General features: G+C 35.3%; 1 protein-coding gene across 3 annotated transcripts in view; it reads right to left on the bottom strand.

Moving 5' to 3' along the window:
• BANK1 (B cell scaffold protein with ankyrin repeats 1) overlaps positions 1-25,073 on the bottom strand; it is a 322,048-nt gene that overhangs the window by 200,452 nt on the left and 96,523 nt on the right. For all 3 annotated transcript variants that reach the window (XM_046657599.1, XM_046657598.1, XM_046657600.1), the window contains one exon: positions 7,394-7,499. In XM_046657599.1, the coding sequence (XP_046513555.1) occupies positions 7,394-7,499 (106 nt within the window). The remainder of the gene's footprint in view (positions 1-7,393; positions 7,500-25,073) is intronic.

The raw sequence follows: 25,073 nt of genomic DNA on the forward strand, positions 1-25,073 counted from the left end.
ATTTCGAAGGATTCAAAGTGGTTGTTTTATTTTATTATTGTTTGATACAAATTGAACCATCGGTTCATGAAATTAACGAGAATATGCTAAATATATCCTTGGTAGGAGATGTGAAAATCTGTACATGTAGGTTGTGTTCTTGAAAAAAATGAAGTGGGAAAATCTATAATTTAACAGTCAATTTACATGTCAAATCTCCAACTTAATCACTACAAGTTTTGATAAGGTGTTACATGTAAATCTGTCTCTAATTTAGTGTATTTACTTAACCCCTATGCGTTTGCTACAAATCTGAAGTGAGTTCACATGACTACATTTTTTCCCTACCATCTATTACTTCTCATCCCAGAATGAGGAATAATATTGATCACTTTCTTTCTTTTACATTGATTTCTTCTTTGCTTCAGATTTTCTTTTCAGATGGTTTGAAATGAAAACTAAAAAGGTCCATATAACTTCACGCTTTGCAACATTCATATTTCAGGAAACATTTAAAAATATTTCTTGAGGGCTGGCCCTGTGGGCAAGAGGTTAAGTTTGAGCTCCGCTTCGGTGGCCCAGGGTTTCGTTGGTTTGGATCCTGGGCGCGACATGGCACCACTCATCAGGCCATGCTGAGGAGGCGTCCCATGTGCCACAGCCAGAGGCACTCACAACTAGAATACACTACTATGTACTGGGGGTGCTTTGGGGAGAAGAAGAAGAAGAAGAAAAGAAAAGAAAAGATTGGTAACAGATGTTAGTGCAGGTGCCAATCTTTAAAAGAAATAAAATTCCTTCCTTAAAAAAAAAATACATATATATTTTTGTAAAATACCCTTAATGTTGATTCTATCTGTTCCTAATTTTCTTTTCAGGGAGTAAGATTAGCAATTCTTCATTTGCAAAAACTCCTCTTTCTGCGTAGAACTATAATACCTTATAAGACACATGGATCAATCCCATAGGCAGGAAGGAAAGGGGCAGTCACAAATAATTAAAAAATATAATTTTAAAATAAGATTTTTGATGTTAACAAAACAATAAAATAATAACTAGAAATAAATCTAACAAAGATTTTCAAGAACTTTATAAAAATATAACATTCTTTTGAAAGACATAAAAAGACCCAAATAAATGAAGTATCATGCTTATGATTAGAAAGCATTAAGTATAATAAAAATAGCAGCTTTTACCAAATTAATCTATAATTTTATTTCACTTTTATTAGAGTTTTTCATGGAATTTTACAAACTGATCCTAAGTATCATAGAACAAATAAAGTAGGAAGAAGAACAAAAATAATTTAAAGAATGAGGTGGGGATCAGCTCTAGTAGACGTCAAGTTTCACTACGAATTTAACTGTATCCCTACATAAGATACGATATCAATTCAAAGACAAGCCACTGATTAAGTAGATATTTACAATGTATGAAACTGACAAATGGTGGGGCCGGCCGGGTGGCGTAGGGGTTAAGTTCTCGCGCTCTGCTTCAGCGGCCCAGGGTTCACAGGTTTGGATCCTGGGTGCAGACCTAGGACTGCTCATCAAGCCGCACATGGCGGCATCCCACATGAAACAGAGGAACGTTGGCACAGGTGTTAGCTCAGGGACCTTCTTCCTCAGGCAAAAAGAGGAAATTGGCAACAGATGTTAGCTCAGGGCTGATCTTCCTCACCAAACAAACAAACAAAACTGAAAAAACTGGGAAATGGTTACTATCCCTAATATATATATATATATATATTTAAAAAGAAAAACTCCCGGGGCTGGCCCCGTGGCCGAGTGGTTAAGTTCGCGCGCTCCGCAGCAGGCGGCCCAGTGTTTCGTTGGTTCGAATCCTGGGCGCGGACATGGCACTGCTCATCAGACCACGCTGAGGCAGCGTCCCACATGCCACAACTAGAAGAACCCACAACGAAGAATACACAACTATGTACCGGGGGGCTTTGGGGAGAAAAAGGAAAAAATAAAATCTTTAAAAAAAAAAAAAAAAAAAGAAAAACTCCCAAGACTCAATAAGAAAAAAATAACCAACAGAAATAAACAAAGACTATTAAATGGAAATTCATCAAAGAAAAAAGAAATTGTAAATAAACAGAAGAAAAGACGCTCAACTATATACATAATGAACATATTAATTAAAGAGTGAGGTACCACTTCACAGCTCTCAGACTGGCCACAGGAAGTTGCCTCACAATTGTTAACATAGAAAAGATGTGGAGCAATGGCACGATGCTGCTTGGTGGAATTATAGATTCGTACTAATATTTTCCACAGAAATTTGAAAATATATAGCACTGTAGAATAAGTACATGTCTGTTTAACTCATAAATTCTATTGGTAATTATATCTCCTGAGAAATTAATACACATATGCATAGGAATCCATATGCAAGAAAGTTCACAGTAGCATTGTGAAGATAAACATTTTGGGAATGTTATCATCTATTAATAGATGAGCAGATACAGATTGTGGTATAATCAAATAATACAATGCTCTAGAGTATTTCAAATGAACGACCTAGATCCACATACATATTTATATGTATAAATATAAAAAATTAATGTTGGGCAAAAATAGTAAGTTGAAGGAGAAAAAGTGTGATAGTTACATGAAATTTACAAAATTACAAAACAGTATATGAATTATGGCAACAAATGTATGTAGTAAGGATGAAGAACTGCCCAGGAATGCTCATCAAGAAATTTAATTAAAGTATGGTTACTTTTCAAGTGTGTGGAATCACAAAGGGGAATAGAGAAATTCAACTAGATCTACAATGTTTTATTTCTTTAAAAACAACATCTGAAGAAAATGTTAAGATTTGGAAAAGCCAAGTGAGGGGTACAAGGGTTTTTTTTAATATTGTTCTCTATATTTTTCTGCATGTTTAAATTATTTGATGATATAAAAAGAGACAACCCAATTACATTTAGTTATTTTCTACTCAGCAAATGAGCTATTTTGTGTGAATCTAAAGATAGGACGGTAAGTTGACGATAAATCTCGGAACTACAGTGACTACTACGTATGTATATACTGAATATCCAGTTCCATGCTCCATATTTCATAGACACGTTAGGAGATAATATTCTGAGTTCTACTTTCACATGTCACTGGTGATTGTATGCCATCTCCTTTCAGATTAAGATATTGCTACTTGTAAGTGGATATATGCCTTGGCATGCTTTCCTAGAAACTGGCAAGGGCTTTACTAATCCAGGTCTCCTTTCTGGGTAAAGGTAAATAATCTGCCCAAATGTAACCTAGGTTCCTTTTTCCTAAACTAACTGCCATTTATGGTGATTGAACCAGCAACTGTAGCCTCTTTTAAAAACAAATTAACTATTTATTTCTTCCTATCCATGACAAGAGATGCTTTGCACTGCCCAGCGTTTGGAAGAGTTCTGAAGAGTTAGGGAAAGTCATGGACCTGCTGCAGTTAAGACTTACTAGACTACAGAAGATGGCTTGAAACCTAGCCTTGGGGACTGCTGCTGAGGGGTGAAAGCAATTGCGTTTGGCCAGGTGTGCTGTTCTGCTTCACCATCATGCCAAGTCAGCAGCACTCAGTGATTTCATGGTGGCCGAGACTAGGTGTGTATTGATAAACATCTACAACCAAAATGGGAGTTCAAAAGGGTACTTACTCTGACTTTGAGGGATGTGCTCTGATACTTTCTATTCTGCTATCTTATGTATCAGTAAGAAATTGCCTGCTAAAATTCCCTGTGTTGGTCTCACAGTCCCTGATGATTCCCACACCAGAAAGTTGTTTATGAATTATTTCTGTAACTATCGGGTTCCAAAGGCCCACAGTACACGAAATGAGCAAGAGCATTCAGAAATCTTTCACTAGTCTACTCCCGGGGAGAACTTTCTTCTATGGAAAACTCTTATCAGTGGAAAATGTTATTTTTAAATCAATAATGAAGCATTACAAGGTAAGAGAATCTTAAAGCCGACTTGATTTCTTGCATACTTTTTATTTTATCTCTGCAACCCCCCCCCCCCAATTTTGCTTGCCTAGGGAAAAAAGTCAAATGAGGAAATTCATTGGCTAGACAGGAGTGGAAATGACCACGACATAAAGGCATGAAATAGCACTTTACTTATTATAAATGAAGTGACAGGGAACTAAACCCAGAATTTACCATAAACAACTTGGCAAAGAAACAAGGATGGGGCAATAATAAGATAAACAGTTCTGACAGATGGAGCGTTTAGCTCCATACTTTTCAAGAGCTGTAGGTATTTGCGGATAACTCCACGGCTCATCCCTAGGGCAGGTCAATACTCAAGGTACACTTTGTCAATTCTTTGTGACTACCTTCCCCTTACAATGTCCTAACCTCCAATTTATTTGAGCTAAAATATACAGTCATAAATAATACATGTTTAAAAAATAAAACATTTCACCAAATAGTTGAAGAACGGTCCTAAGAGGATGGACATCTGGAATTATAACTGATCACTGTTTGCTGAACTTACTCCGCAGAAAACCGCTAATGGTGTTTCTACAGAAATTCCTCAACAACTTACCATTTCTTTCCTCAGTGCTCTCCCTCAATTAACTCCACTTTATGTATAAAGGCATCTCAAACCTTATCATCCACCCAACTTGAAAATTATGAAAATGCAGGTGCAAAGTCTCAAAGACCAGCTATTTTGAAGCTGACATCGATCCAAGATTATAGAGTCAAGGAAGCAAGCAAAACATGAGTTGAATCATATTCACGTCTATCTTGGATATTTTTACTATGTAATTCATATTGTGTTATTTTGTACTTCCACTGGGAATTAGAGCCTAATGTTATGAGGGTTGTTTTCTTCTGTTGTAGGTTTAGCAGCATGTGTCATCTGGAAATACCTAGCAAAAAGGTTTCTGAATGAATTACCTAGATTACACTGAATTTTCCATTTTTAGCTTGTTTCTAAAAACGTAAGTTTTTATTAAAATATTTTTCAAATACAGAATAATCATCAAATTCTAGCAATGGTTCAAAATGTTCGAATGCTATTAACTTTCTAACCTTTGTAAAGAGATTTTTTGTTTTTACGTTAGAGAAAAATATTTTTCCCTATGTCAAAGATCAGTATGAAGATGAATTATTTTGTAGGTCTGTACTACATTGCAGCAATTAGGGGCTGATAACCTTGGCTCCCCATTAATTAGAATCACCTGAGAGCTGGGACCCACCCCAAGATTCTTCATCAATTGGGGGTGTATGGTTTAGGCATGGGATGTTTCAAAGCTCCACAGCTAATTATAATATGCACCGAGTTTGAGAACCACAGCTCTAAAGCCCTGATGCTCAGTGAGAGGTCTGAGGACCAGCAGCATCAGCTTTACCTGGGAGCTGGTTAGAAAAGCAGAAACTTAACTCTGCCCCAGACCTACTGGATCAGACCCACATTATCAGCGGCTCTGATTTAACCCATGCAGAATTCTTTTTTTTATAAAAATAAGTGGCCAAATCTATTCCATCCTTTCCAATTCTAAAATTCTTATTCTACTAGGCAAGGCACTGAGAAGCACTTTGAAACTTAACTAGAATTCTTTACCTATAAAAATGAGGGACCAAAACCACTCTATCCCCTCCAACCCCAGAACTCTCATTCCACAAACCTAAACAAATACAATTCTGAGGGAATTTGTAAAAACCGTGTCATAATTCCATCTTCATACCTTTGCATGCACTTCTTCTTGCCTAGAATTCCTATCTTTCTCTTTCCTCACTTGGGCACAACATTTAAGATCTAGGTAAACTCCCATCTCTTTTATGAAGCACATCCTAAAAAATAATATAGCTTTTCTCTAAAATTCTGTTGTCAATATAATCAACTCCACAAAGTTTAGCACATTGATTTTTTCTACTATGACATATATACTACCGTGTTTCCTCAATTAGGAGATAAGTGTCTTCAATAAGGAATCATGTCCTTTTCCTTTTCTATCCTAATCTAATCTCTAACTTTTCTAAGTGAATTATATATTGTTAAAGTGTATATGGGAAATTGATATCAATTTTCACTAATCTTATAGATTATTTATTTAAAACCAGCCTGTCTTTGACCTTTCCCGGTAAAGTAACCTCACATACATGCTGAAGGTTCTCGCATGTCCAGGTGAGTCACAATCAGCTGTGCCTTAGGGCTCCCATTCTTTTCTTGCTGCTCCCCCAAGGCCTGCCAGCCTCATGATAAAACTGCTTCAAATAACACAGAAACTCTGCAGAAAAAGCCTCTGCTCCTAAGCCCTACGGTATGCCCACAGTAAACGTCTCCTATTTTTTTTTTTTTAAAGATTTAATTATTTTCCTTTTTCTCCCCAAAGCCCCCGGGTACATAGTTGCATATTCTTCATTGTGGGTCCTTCTAGTTGTGGCATGTGGGATGCCACCTCAGCGTGGTTTGATGAGCAGTGCCATGTCCGCGCCCAGGATTTGAACCAACGAAACACTGGGCCGCCTACAGCGGAGCGCGCGAACTTAACCACTCTGCCACGGGGCCAGCCCCCCCAACCTCTCCTATTCTTTAGCTCTATGCCTGTCTTACTCACCATTACATCTCGACCATCGTGTTTGGCACATACTGGGCATATAAGTGAATTATAAATAGGATGTCAACAAACTCTACAGGAACAAACAACTTCAAAAATATACTACTGAGCTCATGATAACATTTAGAAGTATGATTTTTCTTGTAGTAGCTCCTATATATACTTTTCTTGACGTTTATATATATTTTTCTTTTTATGATACAAATAATACATAGTCATTGTAGAAAACACAGATTAAGCAAAATGGAAAAAAAATATAATCCCTGAAATTGCACAACCCAAATATCCTACTGTTAACAGGTGCACATCTGTCCAGACCATCAATATATATGTAAACATACATGCTATTAAACTTAAGTGCTTTTTTGAACAGATCACACTCTATCTACTGCTACATACATTGCTTTTATTCAACGAAGTCTACGTCAAAGCATCACTCCAGCCAGCAAATCAATTTACAACAAAATTCACTCATGAAGATTGCATTAATGGATGTACCAATATTTAACCAATTACCTACCTTTGGAAGATTAAGTTATTTCCATTTTGGTAATCATAAATAATGCTGTGATGAACAATCTCCATCATAAATGTACTTGTCCAAACATTGCTTTAGAATAAAAATATTTAGAATAAAAACATTTCTAGGGCTTGTGATAAAAAGAATTACTGAATGGACCTCTAGAAGTATGTACTAGTGTGCTCTCTCACCAGGGGATGGGAATTGTCTAAAACGTTTAATCAGCAATAAAGCTGCCATATTCTTGGCTATGATTGATATCACATACCAGTTACATAGAGTGGCATGTGACATGAAGAGAAACTGATGCAGTTGGAAAATACTCACGTTCCTTGGGAGGGCAGACTCCAGTCTGGAGGGATCGGAACTCATAATATGGTATCTCATGTTTGAATATGGATGTGAGAATGTCATCAAGTTCGTCCATGTCACTCTGTTTTCAAATAAAAAAATTTTTCTTAGTTCAATTATTTATTTTGAAACTCATCTTAGAGCAATATAATAAAAAATTATTAGCTGGAGTGAATACTGGGTAATCTTTAGGAATACTGATGTCTTTTTTGAAAGACTAATACAAAAGAGAGGCTTGTCTAAAAATCAGTTATTAAAATAATAGAAAAATAGATGCAAGAAATAAAAGTCTGTGCTTTCAGATGAGTATCTTTACTCAAATGCTAATTTTAAAAGAGCATTACAGTAGGTCAACGATAACACTGAAATTTGTTTCAATAATAAATTCTGTTAAAACACATTACATTTTAATAACTGAAATAATAAAATGATGAGTCTGAATATTCAATTTTAGGGTCAGAAATGAGACAGTCTTAAATAGATCACTTTATTTCTGTGTAAAAGTGAAGGAGAATATTCTTCTTGGCCTATTTTTCCCAGCAGATATAGAGTAACTCCATGTCTAACCTACTTCCCTAATCTGAGCACTTGGGGAGGGGCCATGCAGAGCTCAAGCGCCCCCCTCTCAGTGGCGCACACTAGTGCAGAGACCAGCAATCTTTTAACATCGGGTTTTGTGAAACTGTGGCTGAGACTAAATGGACCTGGGACAGGTGATTGTTGCTGAGGAAGTGAGCCAATCACAACCCATATGGCGGAACAAAAGTTCCTTCTTAAGCCTTTTGAAATGATTTCCAAAAAAAATTAGACATATTGCCAACACACAGTCACAGAAATTGAATGTCTGGGTTGAAAAAAAATATTTTCATTGTGAAATTCTTAATTTTTCAGTACTCTGGGTGCTTCAAATAATAAAGTGGTTCAGGACTCTCTGTATTTTCTGAAGTTCTGCTTAGAAGTGGGGAAAGGGGATGAAAGCCCTTTTCTCGACCTACAGCTATGCAATATGGAGAAAAACTGAACATTAATCTATTTACTGTGAAACTCTTAGCACTGACACATCAAGAAAAAAAAGAGAGGGTGGGGAGAGATGTGACAGCCAGCTCTGCCTTCAAGAAATTCGCAGTCATGTAACTGCATGTGGGCAATGAAGTGAGTTCTAGGTACTATGATAAAGAGCCTCTATGGGTCAGGGACAGTGTGGGCAAAAGGGAGATCGCTCAGTTCCACAGACGAACAAAAGGTTAGGAAAAGCTTTATGGAGGAGATAACCTAAGTTGAGATTTCCATGCATAAAAGGAACATTCTGGACTAAGAGAATAAACTGTACATAGTCATGGAGGTGTCATGAAAGATGACCTGGTTAAGGACTTTAGGAATTTCCATAAGACTGCAGAAGAATAAGAAAGAAGAAGGAAGTGGGCATTTCAAAAAGTGCCTCGTATGTCTGATGAAAAGTTTCTAATTCATCCTGTAAGCAATGAGGAGTTGTTTAAGGCCTATAATGCTGAACATGTGAACGTTCATTGTGCAGATTAAATTAAGTTTAAGTTTCAGCATGATAATGATTGCTTATGTGGTTGATAATGAGTGGAACCTATTCCATAAATAAAGATGCAACATATAACATATTTTGTATTGTAATAATTACTTTTTTAATCTTCTGAGGAATTTTTGATAGGACTTGTGGGGCAAAACATCATTGGCAATATGTTTCTACTTTCTCCACGATAAAGTTCAAAAAGAATATGTTTTAGCTATATGAGCTGATGAAAGGAATTAGGAAACATGAAAATCATAACATTAGTTTACAAATTTTCTTCAAAATTTATGTCAATAGCCATGAGAGTTCTGCATAGGCTATTACTAGTCATTGGTATTTTTACATAAGGAGATAAACCTACTCTTTCTTTCCGAAAGTATATAAGATTTAGTGGGTGGAGATTGGTGTGTCATGGAGTTACTATACTCATGTATATGTTAGGTGTAAGATAGCCTCTGGGATTCCTTCTAGCTCTGAGATTCTGAGACACAGATAAGAATTCAAAAGAGCAAGAGTTCTCACTAGGAATTTGAGAAGCACCATTTGTTACAGAGGCACCAGTGGACACTTCAATGTGAGAAATGCTACAGCTTATATCACTGAATTTTAAAAATAAAGTAGCAGCGTTTTTAGAATCAGGAGAAAACAACCTCATCTTGTAGACAAAGATTTATTTAATTAGCAAAGAATACAGACACCTTTTAATATTCTAGCCTTCCACAATTAGTTGAATCATTTCTGTTTTTGATTTCACAATCATATTATTAGTATGAAGCTTGAATATAAGTAAATGGTATAGAACACAAAACAAAGACGTAAAAAATCACCGAAATGGCTATTAAAAATAATCCCCAAAGGATTTCTCCTTAGAAAATACACTAACTAGAAAAATCTGATTTGAATAGTTACATTTCTTTTTATATTATGTTTCAAAGACACAAATAGGCATCTTTTCTAAATATTGGCATTGAAATTAGAAAATGTCATAAATTTTCCTTTCCTTAAAATAAGTTATACAACCCAAAGAATACTTAATGAGATTGATACAATTGTTGTTCCAATAGGAAGGGTAAAATTGAGTTAAATACTTGTTTAGCAATGTTCACAACCATCCCAAGATTTTAGTTAGTAATGAGCAACTTGATGTAAAATTAAGAGTAGAATAAAATGATAAAATTATATTGGTACTATTATTTGATTACAGGAAAAATTAAACATATATACATAATATAAACACATATGCATATGCATGCATACATAGATCTAGATCTATCGAGAATATTGGAAAAAGAAAGCAGAAAATTAAAAAAAGATATGAAATAGATATAGAATAAATATAAAACAATAACACACTGTACATATGAAGTAAATATATAACTTTTCCCAGGAGAGATCTTTCACTGCCATGTGAGATTAATGAACATACTTTAAAAAGTCATTTGCATATACATTTATAAATCACAACTCCATTTGAATCTGAAGATGTTATATACATTTATATTTATTCCTCACAAACAACTTTATTATAATGAATATTTCTTCCTAAATGAGAAAAAATATATAAAATATCTGTTTTAAAAGATACTTAGAGTTACAGACTTCCACTTCTGGGAAGTGGAAGAGATGGACTAGTTGTACTTTCTCCATTTCCTCTTCCTAAATACAACTAAAATGTCCAGATTTCAATAGAAAATCAATTGTTATACCAAGAACCAGGAAGATCTCTAACTGAACAAAAAGAGACAATAAATAAATGCCAACACCAAGATGACAAAGATTTTAGAGTTATCTCACAAAGATTTTGAAACAGCCATGATAAAAATGGTTCAACAAGCAATTACAATCATTCTTGAAATAAATACAAAATAGAGAGCCTCAGCAAAAAAACAGAAGGTCTTGGCAAAGAAATAGAAGTACAAAAAAGAATCAAATGGAAATTTTAGAACTAAAATTTTAGAAAAAAATACAATGATCAAAATAAAACCTCAGTGGTGGACTCAAAAGCAGAATTAAAAGTACAGAGGAAAGAATCAGTGAACTTGAAGATATAACAATAAAAATTACTCAGTCTAAACAACAGAGAAAAAATAGACTGAAAAAAAAAAAACCCCACAAAGCGTTAGGGACCTGTGAGATATAGCAAAAATTTTAACATTCATCTGATCACAGTCCCAGGAGGAGAGGTGAAAGAGCATAGGAATGAAAAAGTACACAAAAAAATAATGGCTGAAAACTTTCTCAACTTAGCAAGAGACAAACTTACAGATTCAAGAAACTGAGCAAAACACAAACAAGATAAACCCAAAAAACTACATATCATAATTATAATTCTGAAAATTAAGACAAAAAAAATTTTGAAATAAATGAGAGGGAAACAAAATCTTACCTATAGGATAACAATAATTAGAAACACAGTAGTAATGATGAAGGCCAAAAAGAAGTGGCACAATATTTCTTAAGTGCTAAAGAAAACAACTGTCAACCAAGAATCTTACAAGAAGCAAAAACATCCTTCAGGAATGAAGGGGAATTCAAGACATTCTCAGATGAAGGAAAACTCAGGGAATTGGTTGCCAGCAGATATACCCAAAAATAATGGATAAAGGAAGCTCTCTATAAAGCAAGGATATGATAAAAGAAGGAAACTTGGAACATGAGGAGGGAAGAAAGAACACAGTAAACAAAACATATAGGTCAATACCATAGGTTTTCATTCTCCTCTTGAGTTTTCTAAATTATGTCTGATGGTTAAAGTAAAAATTACAGTACTTTCTGATGTGGTCCTAAATGTATGTAGAGGAAATATTTAAGACATTTGTTATAAATGAGGGAGTGGTAAAAAGGGAGAAAGGGAGGTAAATTTCTATACCTTACTCAAACTGGTAAAATGAGGACACAGGTAGACTGTGATAAGTTATGTATATATAATAATACCACTAAAAATGATATGCAAAAAGATGTACTCAAAATACCAGAGATAACTCAAAATAGAAATCTAGAGAGATGTCTAAGTAACTCACAGGAAAGAAATAAAAAACCCCAGAGAAATGAGATGCAGAGAGCAAACTAAAAACGAAAAATAAAATGGCACATTAAATCCCTAACATATCAATGATTACATTAAATGTAAATGGTCTAAAAACACCAATTAAAAGACAGAGATTGGTAGAGCAGATTAAAAAAGATGACCTAACTATATACTCTCTTTAAGAGACTGACTTCAAATAAACAGTATAGGCAGATTGAAAGTTAAAGGATAAAAAGTAATATAACATGAAACCATTACAAAGGAAAGCAAGAGTAGTTATATTAATATTAGGGAAAGTAGACATCAGAGCAAAGAAAATTATCAGAGACAAAAAGAGACATTATGCAATGATAAAAGCTCAATCCACCAAGAAGACAAAGAAATCCTAAATGTGGATGCAACAAAGAACAGAGCTGCAAAATACGTGAGGTAAAAACTGACAGAACTGAGAGGAGAAATAGACAAATCCATAACTATAATTAGAGACATAAACACCTCTCTTTCAAAAATCAGTAGAACAAGTAGACAGAAAATCAGCAGGAATATAGAAAAACTCAAATATGTCATCATCCAATAATCTAACCATGAGAATCTAATCAACACATATAGAACATTCCATCCAACAATAGCAGAATAAACATTCTCTCCAAGTGCATGTGGAACATATACCGGATAGACCATATCCTGGGACATAAACAAGATGACAAATTTAAAATAATTTAAATTGTAGAGTGTGTTTTCCAACCACATGTAATCAAAGTAGAAATCCATAACAGAAATGTAGTAGGAAAGTCTCCAAACATTTGGAAACCAAACAACGCACTTCTAAATAATCCACTAATCAAAGAGGAAATCTCAAGGGAAGTGAAAAAATACACTGCACTGAATGAAAGTGAAACATAACATATAAAAATTTGGGGGACACAGCTAAAGCAGGGCTGAGAGGAAAATTTTGTAGCACTAAATACATACATTAGAAAAGAGGGAAAGTCTCAAACCAATCACCTGGGCTCCCACTTCAAGAACCTGGGAAAAGAATACAGTAAACTCAAAGCAAGCAGAAAGAAGAAAATAAACATAATTCAGAAAATCGATGAAATTGAAAATATAAAAATAATAGGAAAAAATCAATGTAACAAAGAGATGATTCTTTTAAAGGATCAATAAAGTTGGACAAACCTCTAGCAAGACTGACAAAGAACAAAAGAGAGAAGATACAAATGACAAATGTCATGAGTGGAACAGGAGATATCACTATAGACCCTGAAGACATCAATAGGATAATAAGGAAGTACTGTGAACAGTACTACACATATAAATTTGACAAGTTAGATGAAATAGATCAATTCCTTGAAAAACACAAACTATCAAATGTACAATCTCTCTCTATTATTTTTTACGAATACATGTGGATCTATAATTTCTAATCATTGAAAGTTTAATTAAATATGAATAAACTAGAAAAAAACATGAAGATATTCATTCATTACACAAAGCTGAATTCCTTGAGATGAACAGCTATTCACATAGCAGCACCCCTTTAAACTCTGATTTGCTCCTTTCTTGGATGAGGAGTGTGAACACTGTTTGGGCATGATACCATTGAGAGACTGTCCTTAAAAAGATTTTAGGGCAATATCATATAATGTAAGCAGCTGGGAGATACATCATATGTATGGAGCGGTGTGAAAGGCTATATGTTGTAGGTATCAAATAAGTCTACACAAGGAAACAGACTCAAAGAGTTTAAGTAGTAAGAATAACTACCACATGTTGGACACTTAGTAGTAGGAAAGTCTCCAAACATTTGGAAACCAAACAATAGGCATTATATGATTTCTCTCTCATTTTTATAACATTCCTATATGGTAGATTTTTTAAATGCCTATTTTTATAGACGTGATAATTATCATACAAAAAATTCAGTAACACCCAAAATCACAGAGCTAATAAGGAGTAGGATAAGGAGTAGGAGAATAAGTTGTAACTTAGGGCGTCACATTCTACACACTGCATTTAATACTACGTTCTAGTCATGGAGGGAAGAAGCAAATCTGAAACAGTGTCTGAGTAAAGAATAAATTACGGTCCCATGTTTCATAATGGACACTGTAGTTCCTAACATCATATTTAACCAGAAAGCAGGAGAAAAGGGGCATACATGGCGGGGGGGTTGGGTGGGGGGGGAAGCGGCTACTGACAACCAGATATACTCTTTTTCTTTTTTTAAACAGAAAAGCAAAATTTCCACAGGTGTTCCCTTGTGCCTCACTGTCTACAACTGTCCCACATGACCTCCTCTAGCTGCATGGGGGGTTGAAAATATGAGAATCTGGTTTTCCCAGCTTCAGTAGTCGAGGCAGGCAAGGAAAAGGAGTTTTAAGCATTGACGTTGGGTGAGGAAACCCATAAAGTTGGCTGCGGAATATTAACGTAATTTTAAAAATCTAGTAGAGAAAATACTAATAAAGAATCTTGATTAGCAGAGAAACAATTTCAGTGAATAACCTCAGGACGTTGTGAAACATTCATAACAGGAGACAAGATCCATTCCAGAGCTGCTGAACTTTACTCTTCACCTTCTGATAGCTCAAAAGAAAGTCAACAGTGAGCTGAAAACATCTAGTTCTTCTGATTATAATAAATTGCTATGCTTATTTAAAGTTCACTAGTAAAAGAAAAAAAAGTCACTTGATTTGTTCCGTTGGTGATGATGTGTGCTGTGAAAGGGAGTCAAAATGGCCAATTAAAGGGGAATTTGCTAAATGGTTTATATAACATGTCTGAAACAAAGTCTCCTACTGCAGCTTGTAAAGGAAACGATAGCTAAAAGAGCAAAGCAAATACTTCCTGGGGTTAGAGAAAACCTTTTTTTTTACTTTATGAGTATTCAACTCTGAGCAGTTAATCTAAAAGAATAATCTAAATAAGATAATAGGGCTAAGATAAAAGAGATATTTTCCTTTGTCACATTAATTTTTCTAAGTTTAGAGTGAGTTAGCTGTCAGAATGTCAACATGTCTGTGACTACATATGCAAAAATAAATATAAGAATATAAAATTCAATTTAATTTAAGACTTCTCTCAAATATCTTATATTTATTATTGATTTGGTATTCATATAGTAGTAGAGTCTCTTTAAATAACTTGAAAGTGATAATATAACAAGAAGAAAATATGTTTTATGATAGGAGAAACCTGTGTTGAAATCCCTGTTCCCGGACTCATTAGCTATGGACCTGAATACCACTTAACTGACACAATTACTTAGGAGTTTAAATGAGTAAGTATGTCAAACCTCCAGTAAATGTTAATTCCCTCTTCTCTACATACTATGATGTGAGCTCTCAGATATAATAACCCATGAAATGTAATCATTGTGATTTAGAAAAATGCACAAGTCTATCAATGAGGAGACTTTACTCTCTAAACTGGCTTTTGCATCAACTGAACAAATAAATTAGTTTGTTTTTTCTTTCCAAATTCTTGCATTAACACATATCTTTTAAATTAATTTGAATGTAAGTTTTGCTAGTGTAGTACTGAGACCCAAAAAGCCAGTGGCTTGCACAAGATAGAAACTTGTTTCACACAAAAGCCTGGAATTCGGCTGACCAGAGCTGATGTGGTGGCTCTCCCATTAGGGGATCCAGGCTCTACTTCTCTTTGCTGTCATACTTCATCTCCATGGTCCTAGATGGTTCATCCATCACTCCCTGGTTAGCATGGAAACCAGTCAAAGTAAAAAGTCAGTGATTGGGAGAGACTGACTCTATCCTTCTTTCAAGGACATGATCAGAAATGTGCATCTATTGCTTCCACTGGCATGCCATTGGCCGTGAGCTAGTTATACGGCTATGCCTAGGGCAATCATGTGCCCAGCCAACAGTTATTATCATGTAAGAAAGGAAAATTAAATACTAGGGGAAAACTAGCAGCTTCTGCCATCTCCATCCATCATGCAAAATGCATAAGCATCATAATTTATGTAAAGGCAATCTGATAATGACTAAAAAACAAAACACTCTTCTAGAAGCTTAACTGAAGCTTGATTGTGCTGAATTCTTCAATTTGACCTACCCCCCAACATAATGTCTAAAAGTCTCAAAGCTTTAATCTGACCAAACTTGAACAGACTCATTAATGGAGATAGTTAATGACATTAATGATAAAGCAAACAAATAACCAAAGTTTTCCTATTGTAGGCATTAGATAGAGCAGTCATAAGACCCATGTCTTTTCTTATCCTTACCTCTCTTTAGCAATCATTTTGTAATGACTTACTGTTAATATATAGTAAAATAAGACAGAAGTTTGAAAACAAATACACACTCACATATTCAAAGAAATGTCTTTCAAAAAAGTCTTCTCCAAATGATGTCATGATTTCCTGAAAATTTTTGTAATTATTCTTTGGGGTTGTTTTTGGCACTAGTTTCCAAGCTAGACAACAGAATTGGTTGCATTGCTTCATATTCATTTGATTTTTTCCCTTGTGGCCCTTCACTTCTTTGCCTTGTTCTTTCGACCTCAGTTGGAAACAGCACTACTTGCCAAACGTCCAATAACCTGAGTTCTGAAAATGAGCTGCGCCTGTGCTAGCAGGAAGCCAGTAGCTGTTGGAAAAGAGGCTCTGATGGATAGGTCACTTGAGGTTAGGTGACAAACTTAATGGACAAAATTCTTTCACCCAACAAAATATGTATTCAGCAGCTATGTGTCTTGCAGTGTATTTGGTTCTGGAGATGAAGCAGGGAACCAAATAGATAGTATCTCTGCCTTTATTGACCTTGCAGTCTAATGAGAGGCAGATAGTAACTCAAGAAATACCACACACACAGATGGCAAATTAGAATGTCATCAGTGTTACAAAGAGATGCACAGGGAGATGTATGAGGTCAGGGAAGGTAAAATTTGGAGGATGAATCAGAATTAACTAGATGAAGATGGCGAGAGGGAAGGGGGACTAGAAAAGTGTTTTGATTAGAGAAAGGAGCATATACAAAGGCCCTGCGGTAGGAGATTAGAAACTAAAAGTCCAGGAACTAAAAGCAGGCCAGTGTGCCCAGAACAGAGAGGGAAAGAGAGAGGAGTGAGACTAAGCTGAAGAAAAAGAGAGGGGACAGTCTCTACAGACTATATTGTTCATGTTAAAGATTTTTTTAAATCCATACAACATTGGAATCTACTCAAGTGTTTGAGCAGGAGAATTACAGGCTGAGGTCTTTCTTTTTAAAAGAACTTCTCAGACTATGGACTTGAGATAAGTAGGTCATGCGCAAGAACCCACGGTGAAGGGTCAGTTAGGAGCCTATTACAGTAGTTGAGGCAGGAGGAAGAACGGGGGACTAAAGTGCTGGAACTGGAGAGACATAAAGAGAAGAGAGCAATCTTTGGTAGGTAACGTTGATTAGGCTCAGTGATGGACTGAATTTGTAGGCTGATGGAGTAGAAGGCATTAAGGAGACTCTCAGGTTTGTGGCTTTTAAATTGGCTTGATGATGATGCATATCCTGAGTTAGAAAGACTGGGGCGGGCTCAAAGGAAAACCACATTTGGAGTATATCTTAGAAGTTAATGAGATAATCTGCAGAGGGAATATTTATCAGAAAAGAAACAGAGTCTAAGAATCAAAACTTCAAGCTTTATTTTCTAGATCACAGAAAGAAGAGATTACAAAGGATATTGAGAAGGAAAGGTTAAAGAAGTAGGAGAAAACCAGGAAGATATGGCTTCATGGAAGCTAAGGAAAAAAACTATATCAAGAAAGTGAGTTTTGCCAATGGCATTAATTGCTGCTGAAAAGCCAACTTAAATTGAACAAGAAAAAGGTCCATTGGATTCATTGGCGGAGACTTGAGCATAATTTATATATCTACATATATATTTGTTTGTGTGTTGCTACTTAAAGTAATAAGGTGGATGAGACTAAATGGTTGACCTCCGGGGTGGAAAAACAAGTTGAATTTTCCTTATCAAAGACTTCTTTTACTTCATTTCCTGTGTCTTGATACAGTTTACTGTAGAAGCACAGTTCATGAATGCTGAATGCAATTTAGAGTTCCCAAACTTTGTTTCTTTATCTTATTGTTGATACTATAACTGTTATCAAGATACTATAACTGTTATAAAGAGTCCCACAAGAATGTATAATGACTTTTAAAAAATGCAAACAAACACATTTTTGCCACAAGGACATTTTCCTGTCTTCCACATTCCAGAGGGCTATTGACGAGTTGGGGTTTGTTCCTATCAGAGGCAGACTCTCTAATTTTGTCTTACCCTCTTGTTATGAATAATAGCTATGAAGAAATACTTTTGACGGTGTGTGACTTATGCTTTGTTTTCTGGATTGTTTAAAAATGTTCCTTATGGTGGAAGATCTAAACTCTCTAAAGAACTAGATAGTAAAAGCAGAAGCCCGCACTCGAACGGTCAGTTATAGCCAGCAGTCGCCCTGGCCCACTGACACGTCCACAAAGGGCAGTCAAAGCCAGCCCCAGGGCAAGAGGGGAGGGGGACGTGAGACGCAGAAAGATGCTTTAGTTTTGGAGAAATAAAAAGTGGAAGGAGTATTTATTGCCACTGAATGAGCAGAAACTATAAATTAAGAAGTCATTAATAAAATATATTCTAAATAGTAGCTAAACATGAGCTAAAACATAATGGGGCCAATAACTATGAAGATGGACTGAGATGGCATATAAAATAAAGAACTATAGAGAACACACAGTACATTTGTGTTAATGGCTAAGTAACTGCACTCAGAAATATTTCTTTTCTTCCCTATAACAGTTGCTACATCTGCTGATAAAGTTAACCAATTTCCTTGTTTTTCTTTAAATAAATGGATGAGGGTACTAAGTGGTGTGTTCCTGTTTGATTCAGTCATGTGTAATTGAGGTGAGTATAACTGTGAAGTCTTGAACTACCCTAATCAGGCATCATTAACGATCACTTGACCATTACCACAGGTGGAGACATGGCACAAAGAAAATGTCACTTATTTTATCAGTAAAACACACGCTTCAATAGCTATGCCTTATTCTTACTAATCCTTTCTAATAAGGGGGAAAAACAATATGAAAAATGAATCCAGAAACAAATCTTCAAATTGCATTTCATTTGACTGTCATTTCTCTACTCATTTCGAATCTTTCATCAGAAATATGAAACAAGTAATAAAACTGATGGAAGATACATGAAACTCAAGTCATTTCTTTCTTCTCTGGAGGGCAAATTAGGAAGAAGTGCAAATAAAAGTGAAATAAAGGCTACAAGGAGAGCTCATACATGTGATCAGATACCCTCATATGATCATATACCAAGTCAATCCTCTCTAATGGGGACCATCGTAATTTCCAATTTAAGAAAATAGCTTTTTCTTAGCATAAAACTATGGAATATTTGAGTTGGAAGTGACCTTGGAGATCATATACTCCAGCATCTTCATTGTACACAGAGGGAGATTCCTTTAGCACTAAAGAAACTGATCTCTCATGATGCAAGTGATCGCTGATTCAGTAAAAGAATCAAACTCCCACGCCCACCCCATAGGGGAATCAATTCTCCCATGCCACGCTGCCACTTTCCAGGAAAGGAAAAGAAAAAATGATTTTCAGGTTTTGAAAGAGAGGTAAGATCTTAGGCATTTTTGAGTAGCAAAAATTTCCTTAATATTCAAAAAAAAAGAGGCAAGATGGAATCTGGAATATATGCTTCTTAAAAGTCAGTAATGAAGTTTAATAACATACAGTTCATTACTGAGGTAGAACATGAAGAAAAGTCTACAGCACAAATCCTTCATTTTCTACTATGCACCTCTGAGAGCTCCTCAATTTCAGAAACATCAGATTCATTTATTCAATTTTATAAAAAGAGAGGATATTTTAAGAGGGTGGTTTCATTTCTCTTTATATCTTATTTATACGCCTATACTATAGTTTTTCACTTATTTTTTTCAGATAGCACTAGAAAAAAAAGCAATCCCTTGTGTTTTCCCACTTTTTGAAGCATCAGCAAAGAACTGGAAAATATAAAAAAGAACCAATCAGAAATAAAGAATACAATACTGGAAATGAAAAATTCACTAGAGGGACTCAGTAGCAGAGTAGAGGATGCAGAAGAATGGATCAGCAAGCTAGACGAAAGACTAGAGGAAATCACCCAAGATGAACAGAAAAAAAGAAAAAAGAATTAGACAGAATGAGAACAGTCTAAAGGAACTCTGGGACAACATCAAGTGCCCTAACATTCAGATTACAGGCGTACCAGCAGGAGAAGAGAGAGACAAAGGGGCAGAAAATTTATTTGAAGAAACAATAGATGAAAATTTTCCTAACCTAAGGATGGAAACAGACATCCAAGTACAGGATGCACAGAGAGCTCCAAATAAGATAGGCCCAAAGAGGCCCACACCAAGACACATTATAATTAAAATGTCCAAAATTAAAGATAAAGAGAGAATCCTAAAAGCAGCAAGAGAAAGGCAACATGTGACATACAAAAGAAAGCCCATCAGGCTATCAGTGGACTTCTCAGCCGAGACCCTACAGGCGAGAAGAGAATGGCACGATATATTTAAAGTGCTAAAAGGAAAAACCCTACAGCCAAGAATACTCTATCCATCAAGGTTGTCATTCAGAATGGAAGGAGAGATAAAGAGCTTCCCAGACAAGCAAAAACTAAAGGAGTTTATCACCAAGAAATCAATTCTACAAGCAATGCTGAGGGACTTATTTAAGTGGGAAACCAATGAGCACAAACAGAGATAAAAAAAATTATCAAAAAACAAAAAAACTCAGGCAATAAAATCAATTGTAAGGGTAAAAATATAGTAAAGGTAGCAGATCAACTACCTGTGAAGATAATATGAATGTTAAAAGACAAATGTACTAAAATCACCTATTTCAATGATAAGAGGGTAATGGATAGACACACACTAAACAAGAGACTATATGTGATTTCAAAAACATAAAATGTGGGAGGAGGGGAGAGCAAAAGTAAAGGTTTTAGAAAGAGGTGAAGCTAAAGAGTCTATCAACTTGATATATACTGTTGTATACATAGAATATTATATAATATGCTCATGGTAATCACAAATCAGAAACCTATAACAAGTAAGCAAAAAAGTAAGACAAAAGAAATCAAACATATTACTAAAGAAAGCCATCAAACCACAAGGAAAGAGAGCAAGAGAAAAAGAAAGGAACAGAGAAAAACTACTAAAACATCCACAAAAAAAGTAACAAAATGGCAATAAATACATATTTATCCATAGCTACTTTAAATGTTGATGGACTAAATGCTCCAATAAAATGCCATAGGGTGGCCAATTAGATTAAAAAAAAAACAAGACCCATATATATGCTGCATACAAGAGACATACTTCAGACCTAAAGACACTCACAAACTGAAAGTGAAAGGATGGAAAAAGATATTTCATGCAAATGTCAAAGAAAAGAAAGCAGGGGTAGCAATACTTATATCAGACAAAATAGACTTTAAAATAAAAACTGTAACAAGAGACAAAGACGGGCAATACATGATGATAAAGGGAACAATCCAACAAGAAAATATAACACTTGCAAATATCTACGCACCCAACATAGGAGCGCCTAAATATATAAAGCAATTATTAACAGACATAAAAGGAGAAATAGACAGTAACACAATAATAGTAGGGAACTTTAACACTCCACCTGCACCAATGGATAGATCATCCAAACAGAAGATCAATAAGGAAACACGCGCTTAAAGGACACATTGGACCAGATGGACTTAGTAGATATATATAGAACATTCTAAAAACCGCAGAATACACATTCTTTTCAAATGCACATGGAACATTCTCCAGGACCGATCACATATTAGGCCAAAAAACATGTCTCAGTAAATTTAAGAAGATCAAAATAATACCATGCATCTTTTCTGACCACAAAGGTATGAAACTGGAAATCAACTACAGGAAGAAAACCAGAAAAGCCACAAAAATGTGGAGATTAAACAAAATGCTACTGAGCAACGATTGAGTCAATGAAGAAATCAAAAGAGAAATAAAAAAATTCCTGGAAACAAATGAAAATGAAAATACAACATGCCAAAATCTGTGGGATACAACAAAAGCGGTTCTAAGAGGGAAGTTTATAGCAATTCAGGCCTATCTCAACAAAGAAGAAAAATCCCAAATAGACAATCTAAAAGTGCATCTAAAGGTACTGGAAAAACAACAACAAACAAAGCCCCACATCAGCAGAAGGAAGGAAATAATAAAAATCAGAGCAGAAATAAACGAAATAGAGACTAAAAAAACATAGAAAAAAATAAACGAAACCAAGAGCCGCTGGTTGAAAAGATAAACAAAATTGACAAACTCTTAGCTAGACTCACCAAGAAAAAAAGAGAGAAGGTTTAAATACATAAAATCAGAAATGAAAGAGGAGAGATTAAAACAGACACCTCAGAAATACAAAAGATAATAAGAGAATACTATGAAAAGCTATACACCAACAAATTGGATAATCTAGAAGAAATGGATAAATTGTTAGAAACATACAACCTTCCAAAACTGGATCAAGAAGGTGTAGAGAATTTGAATAGACCAATCACCAATAAGAAGATCAAAACAGCCATCAAAAACCTCCCCAAAAACAAAAATCCTGGACCAGATGGCTTCCCTGGTAAATTCTTATGAACTTTCAAAGATGACTTAATACCTATCCTTCTCAAATCTTCCAAAAAATTGATTCTATGAAAAAATGAAAAAATTCATTCTATGAAGCCAACATTATCCTGATACCAAAGCCAGACAAGGACAACACAAAAAAAGAAAATTACAGGCCAATATCACTGATGAACATCGATGCAAAAATCCTCAACAAAATACTAGCAAATCGAATACAGCAATACATTAAAAAGATCATACATCATGATCAAGTGAGTTTCATTCCAGGAATGCAGGGATGGTTCAACATCCGCAAATCTATCAATGTGACACAGCACATTAACAAAATGAAGAATAAAAATCACATGATCACCTCAACAGATGCAGAGAAAGCATTTGACAAGATACAGCATATATTTATGAGAAAAACTCTAAATAAGATGGGTATAGAAGGAAAAGACCTCAACATAATAAAGGCTATATATGACAAACCCACAGTAAATCATTCTCAACAGAGAAAAACTGAAAGCTATCCCTCTTAGAACAGGAACCAGACAAAGATGCCCACTGTTGCCACTCTTATTTAACATAGTATTGGAAGTCCTAGCCAGAGCAATCAGGCAAGAAAAAGAAATAAAAGGGATCCATATTTGAAAAGAAGAAGTGAAACTGTCACTCTTTGCAGATGACATGATTTTATACGTAGAAAACCCTAAAGGATCCACTAAAAAACCTTTAGAAACAATAAATGAATACAGTCAAATTGCAGGATACAAAATCAATGTACAAAAATTGGTTGTGTTTCTATACACTAACAACGAAGTAGCAGAAAGAGAAATCAAAAATACAATCCCATTTACAATTGCAACAAAGAGAATAAAATACCTAGGAATAAACTTAACCAAAGAGGTGAAAGATCTGTACACCGAAAACTATACAGCATTGTTGAAAGAAATTGAAGAAGACACAAAGAAATGGAAAGATATTCCATGCTCTTCGATTGGAAGAATTAACATCGTTAAAATGTCCATACTTCCTAAAGTAATCTATAGATTCAATGCAATCCCTATCAAAGTTCCAACAACATTTTTCACAGAAATAGAACAAAGAATCCTAAAATTTATATGGAACAACAAAAGACCCTGAATAGCCAAAGAATTCCCGCGAAAAAAGAACATAGCTGGAAGTGTGACACTCCCTGATTTCAAAATATACTACAAAGCCATAGTAACCAAAATAGCAAGGTACTGGCACAAAAACAGACACACAGATCAATGGAACAGAATTCAGAGCCCAGAAATCAACCCACACATTTATGGAGAGCTAATATTCGACAAGGGAGCCAAGAGTATACAATGGAGAAAGGAGAGTGTCTTCAATAAATGGGTTTGGGAAAACTGGACAGCCTCATGCAAAAGAATGAAAGTAGACAGACCATTACCTTACACCATGCACAACAATCAACTCAAAATGGATTAAAGACTTGAATGTAAGACCTGAAATCATAGCAGAAAACATAGGCATGTAGACTCTTTGACATCAGTCTAAGTAGCATATTTTCAAGTACCATGTCTGACTGGGCAAGGGAAACAAAAGAAAAATGAACAAATGGGACTACATCAAACTAAAAAGCTTCTGTACAGCAAAGGAAACCACCAACAAAATGAAAAGACAACCTAACAATTGGGAGAAGATATTTGCAAACCACATATCAGACAAGGGGTTAACATCCAAAATATACAAAGAACTCATACAGCTCAACAACAAAAAAACCAACAACCCAATTAAAAAATGGGCAAAAGATCTGAACAGAGATTTCTCCAAAGAAGATATACAGATGGCCAACAGGCATATGAAAAGATGCTCAACATCATTAGCTATCAGGGAAATGTAAATTAGAACTACAATGAGGTATCACCTCACTCCAGTCAGAATGGCTATAATTAACAAGACAGGAAACACGAAGTGTTGGAGAGGGTGTGGAGAGAAGGGGACCCTCATACACTGCTGGTGGGAGTGCAAACTGGTGCAGCCACTATGGAAAGCACTATGGAGTATCCTCAGAAAATTAACAATAGATCTACTGTATGATCCAGCTATCCCACTGCTGGGTATTCATCCAAAGAACTTGAAAACGCAAAGGCATAAAGATACATGTACCCCTATGTTCATTGCAGCATTATACACAATAGCCAAGACTTGGAAGCAACCTAGGTGCCCATCAAGGGACGAATGGATAAAAAGATGATGTATATATGCACAACGGAATACTACTCAGCCATAAGAAATGATGAAATATGCCCATTTGTGACAACATGGCTAGTCCTTGAGGGTATTATACTGAGTGAGATAAGGCAGAGGGAGAAAGTCAAATACCATATGATCTCAATCATAAGTAGAAGATAAAAACAAGGACAAACAA

This window comes from Equus quagga, chromosome 3 (genome assembly GCF_021613505.1).
Source record: "Equus quagga isolate Etosha38 chromosome 3, UCLA_HA_Equagga_1.0, whole genome shotgun sequence".
Classification (NCBI taxonomy): Eukaryota; Metazoa; Chordata; class Mammalia; order Perissodactyla; family Equidae; genus Equus; species Equus quagga.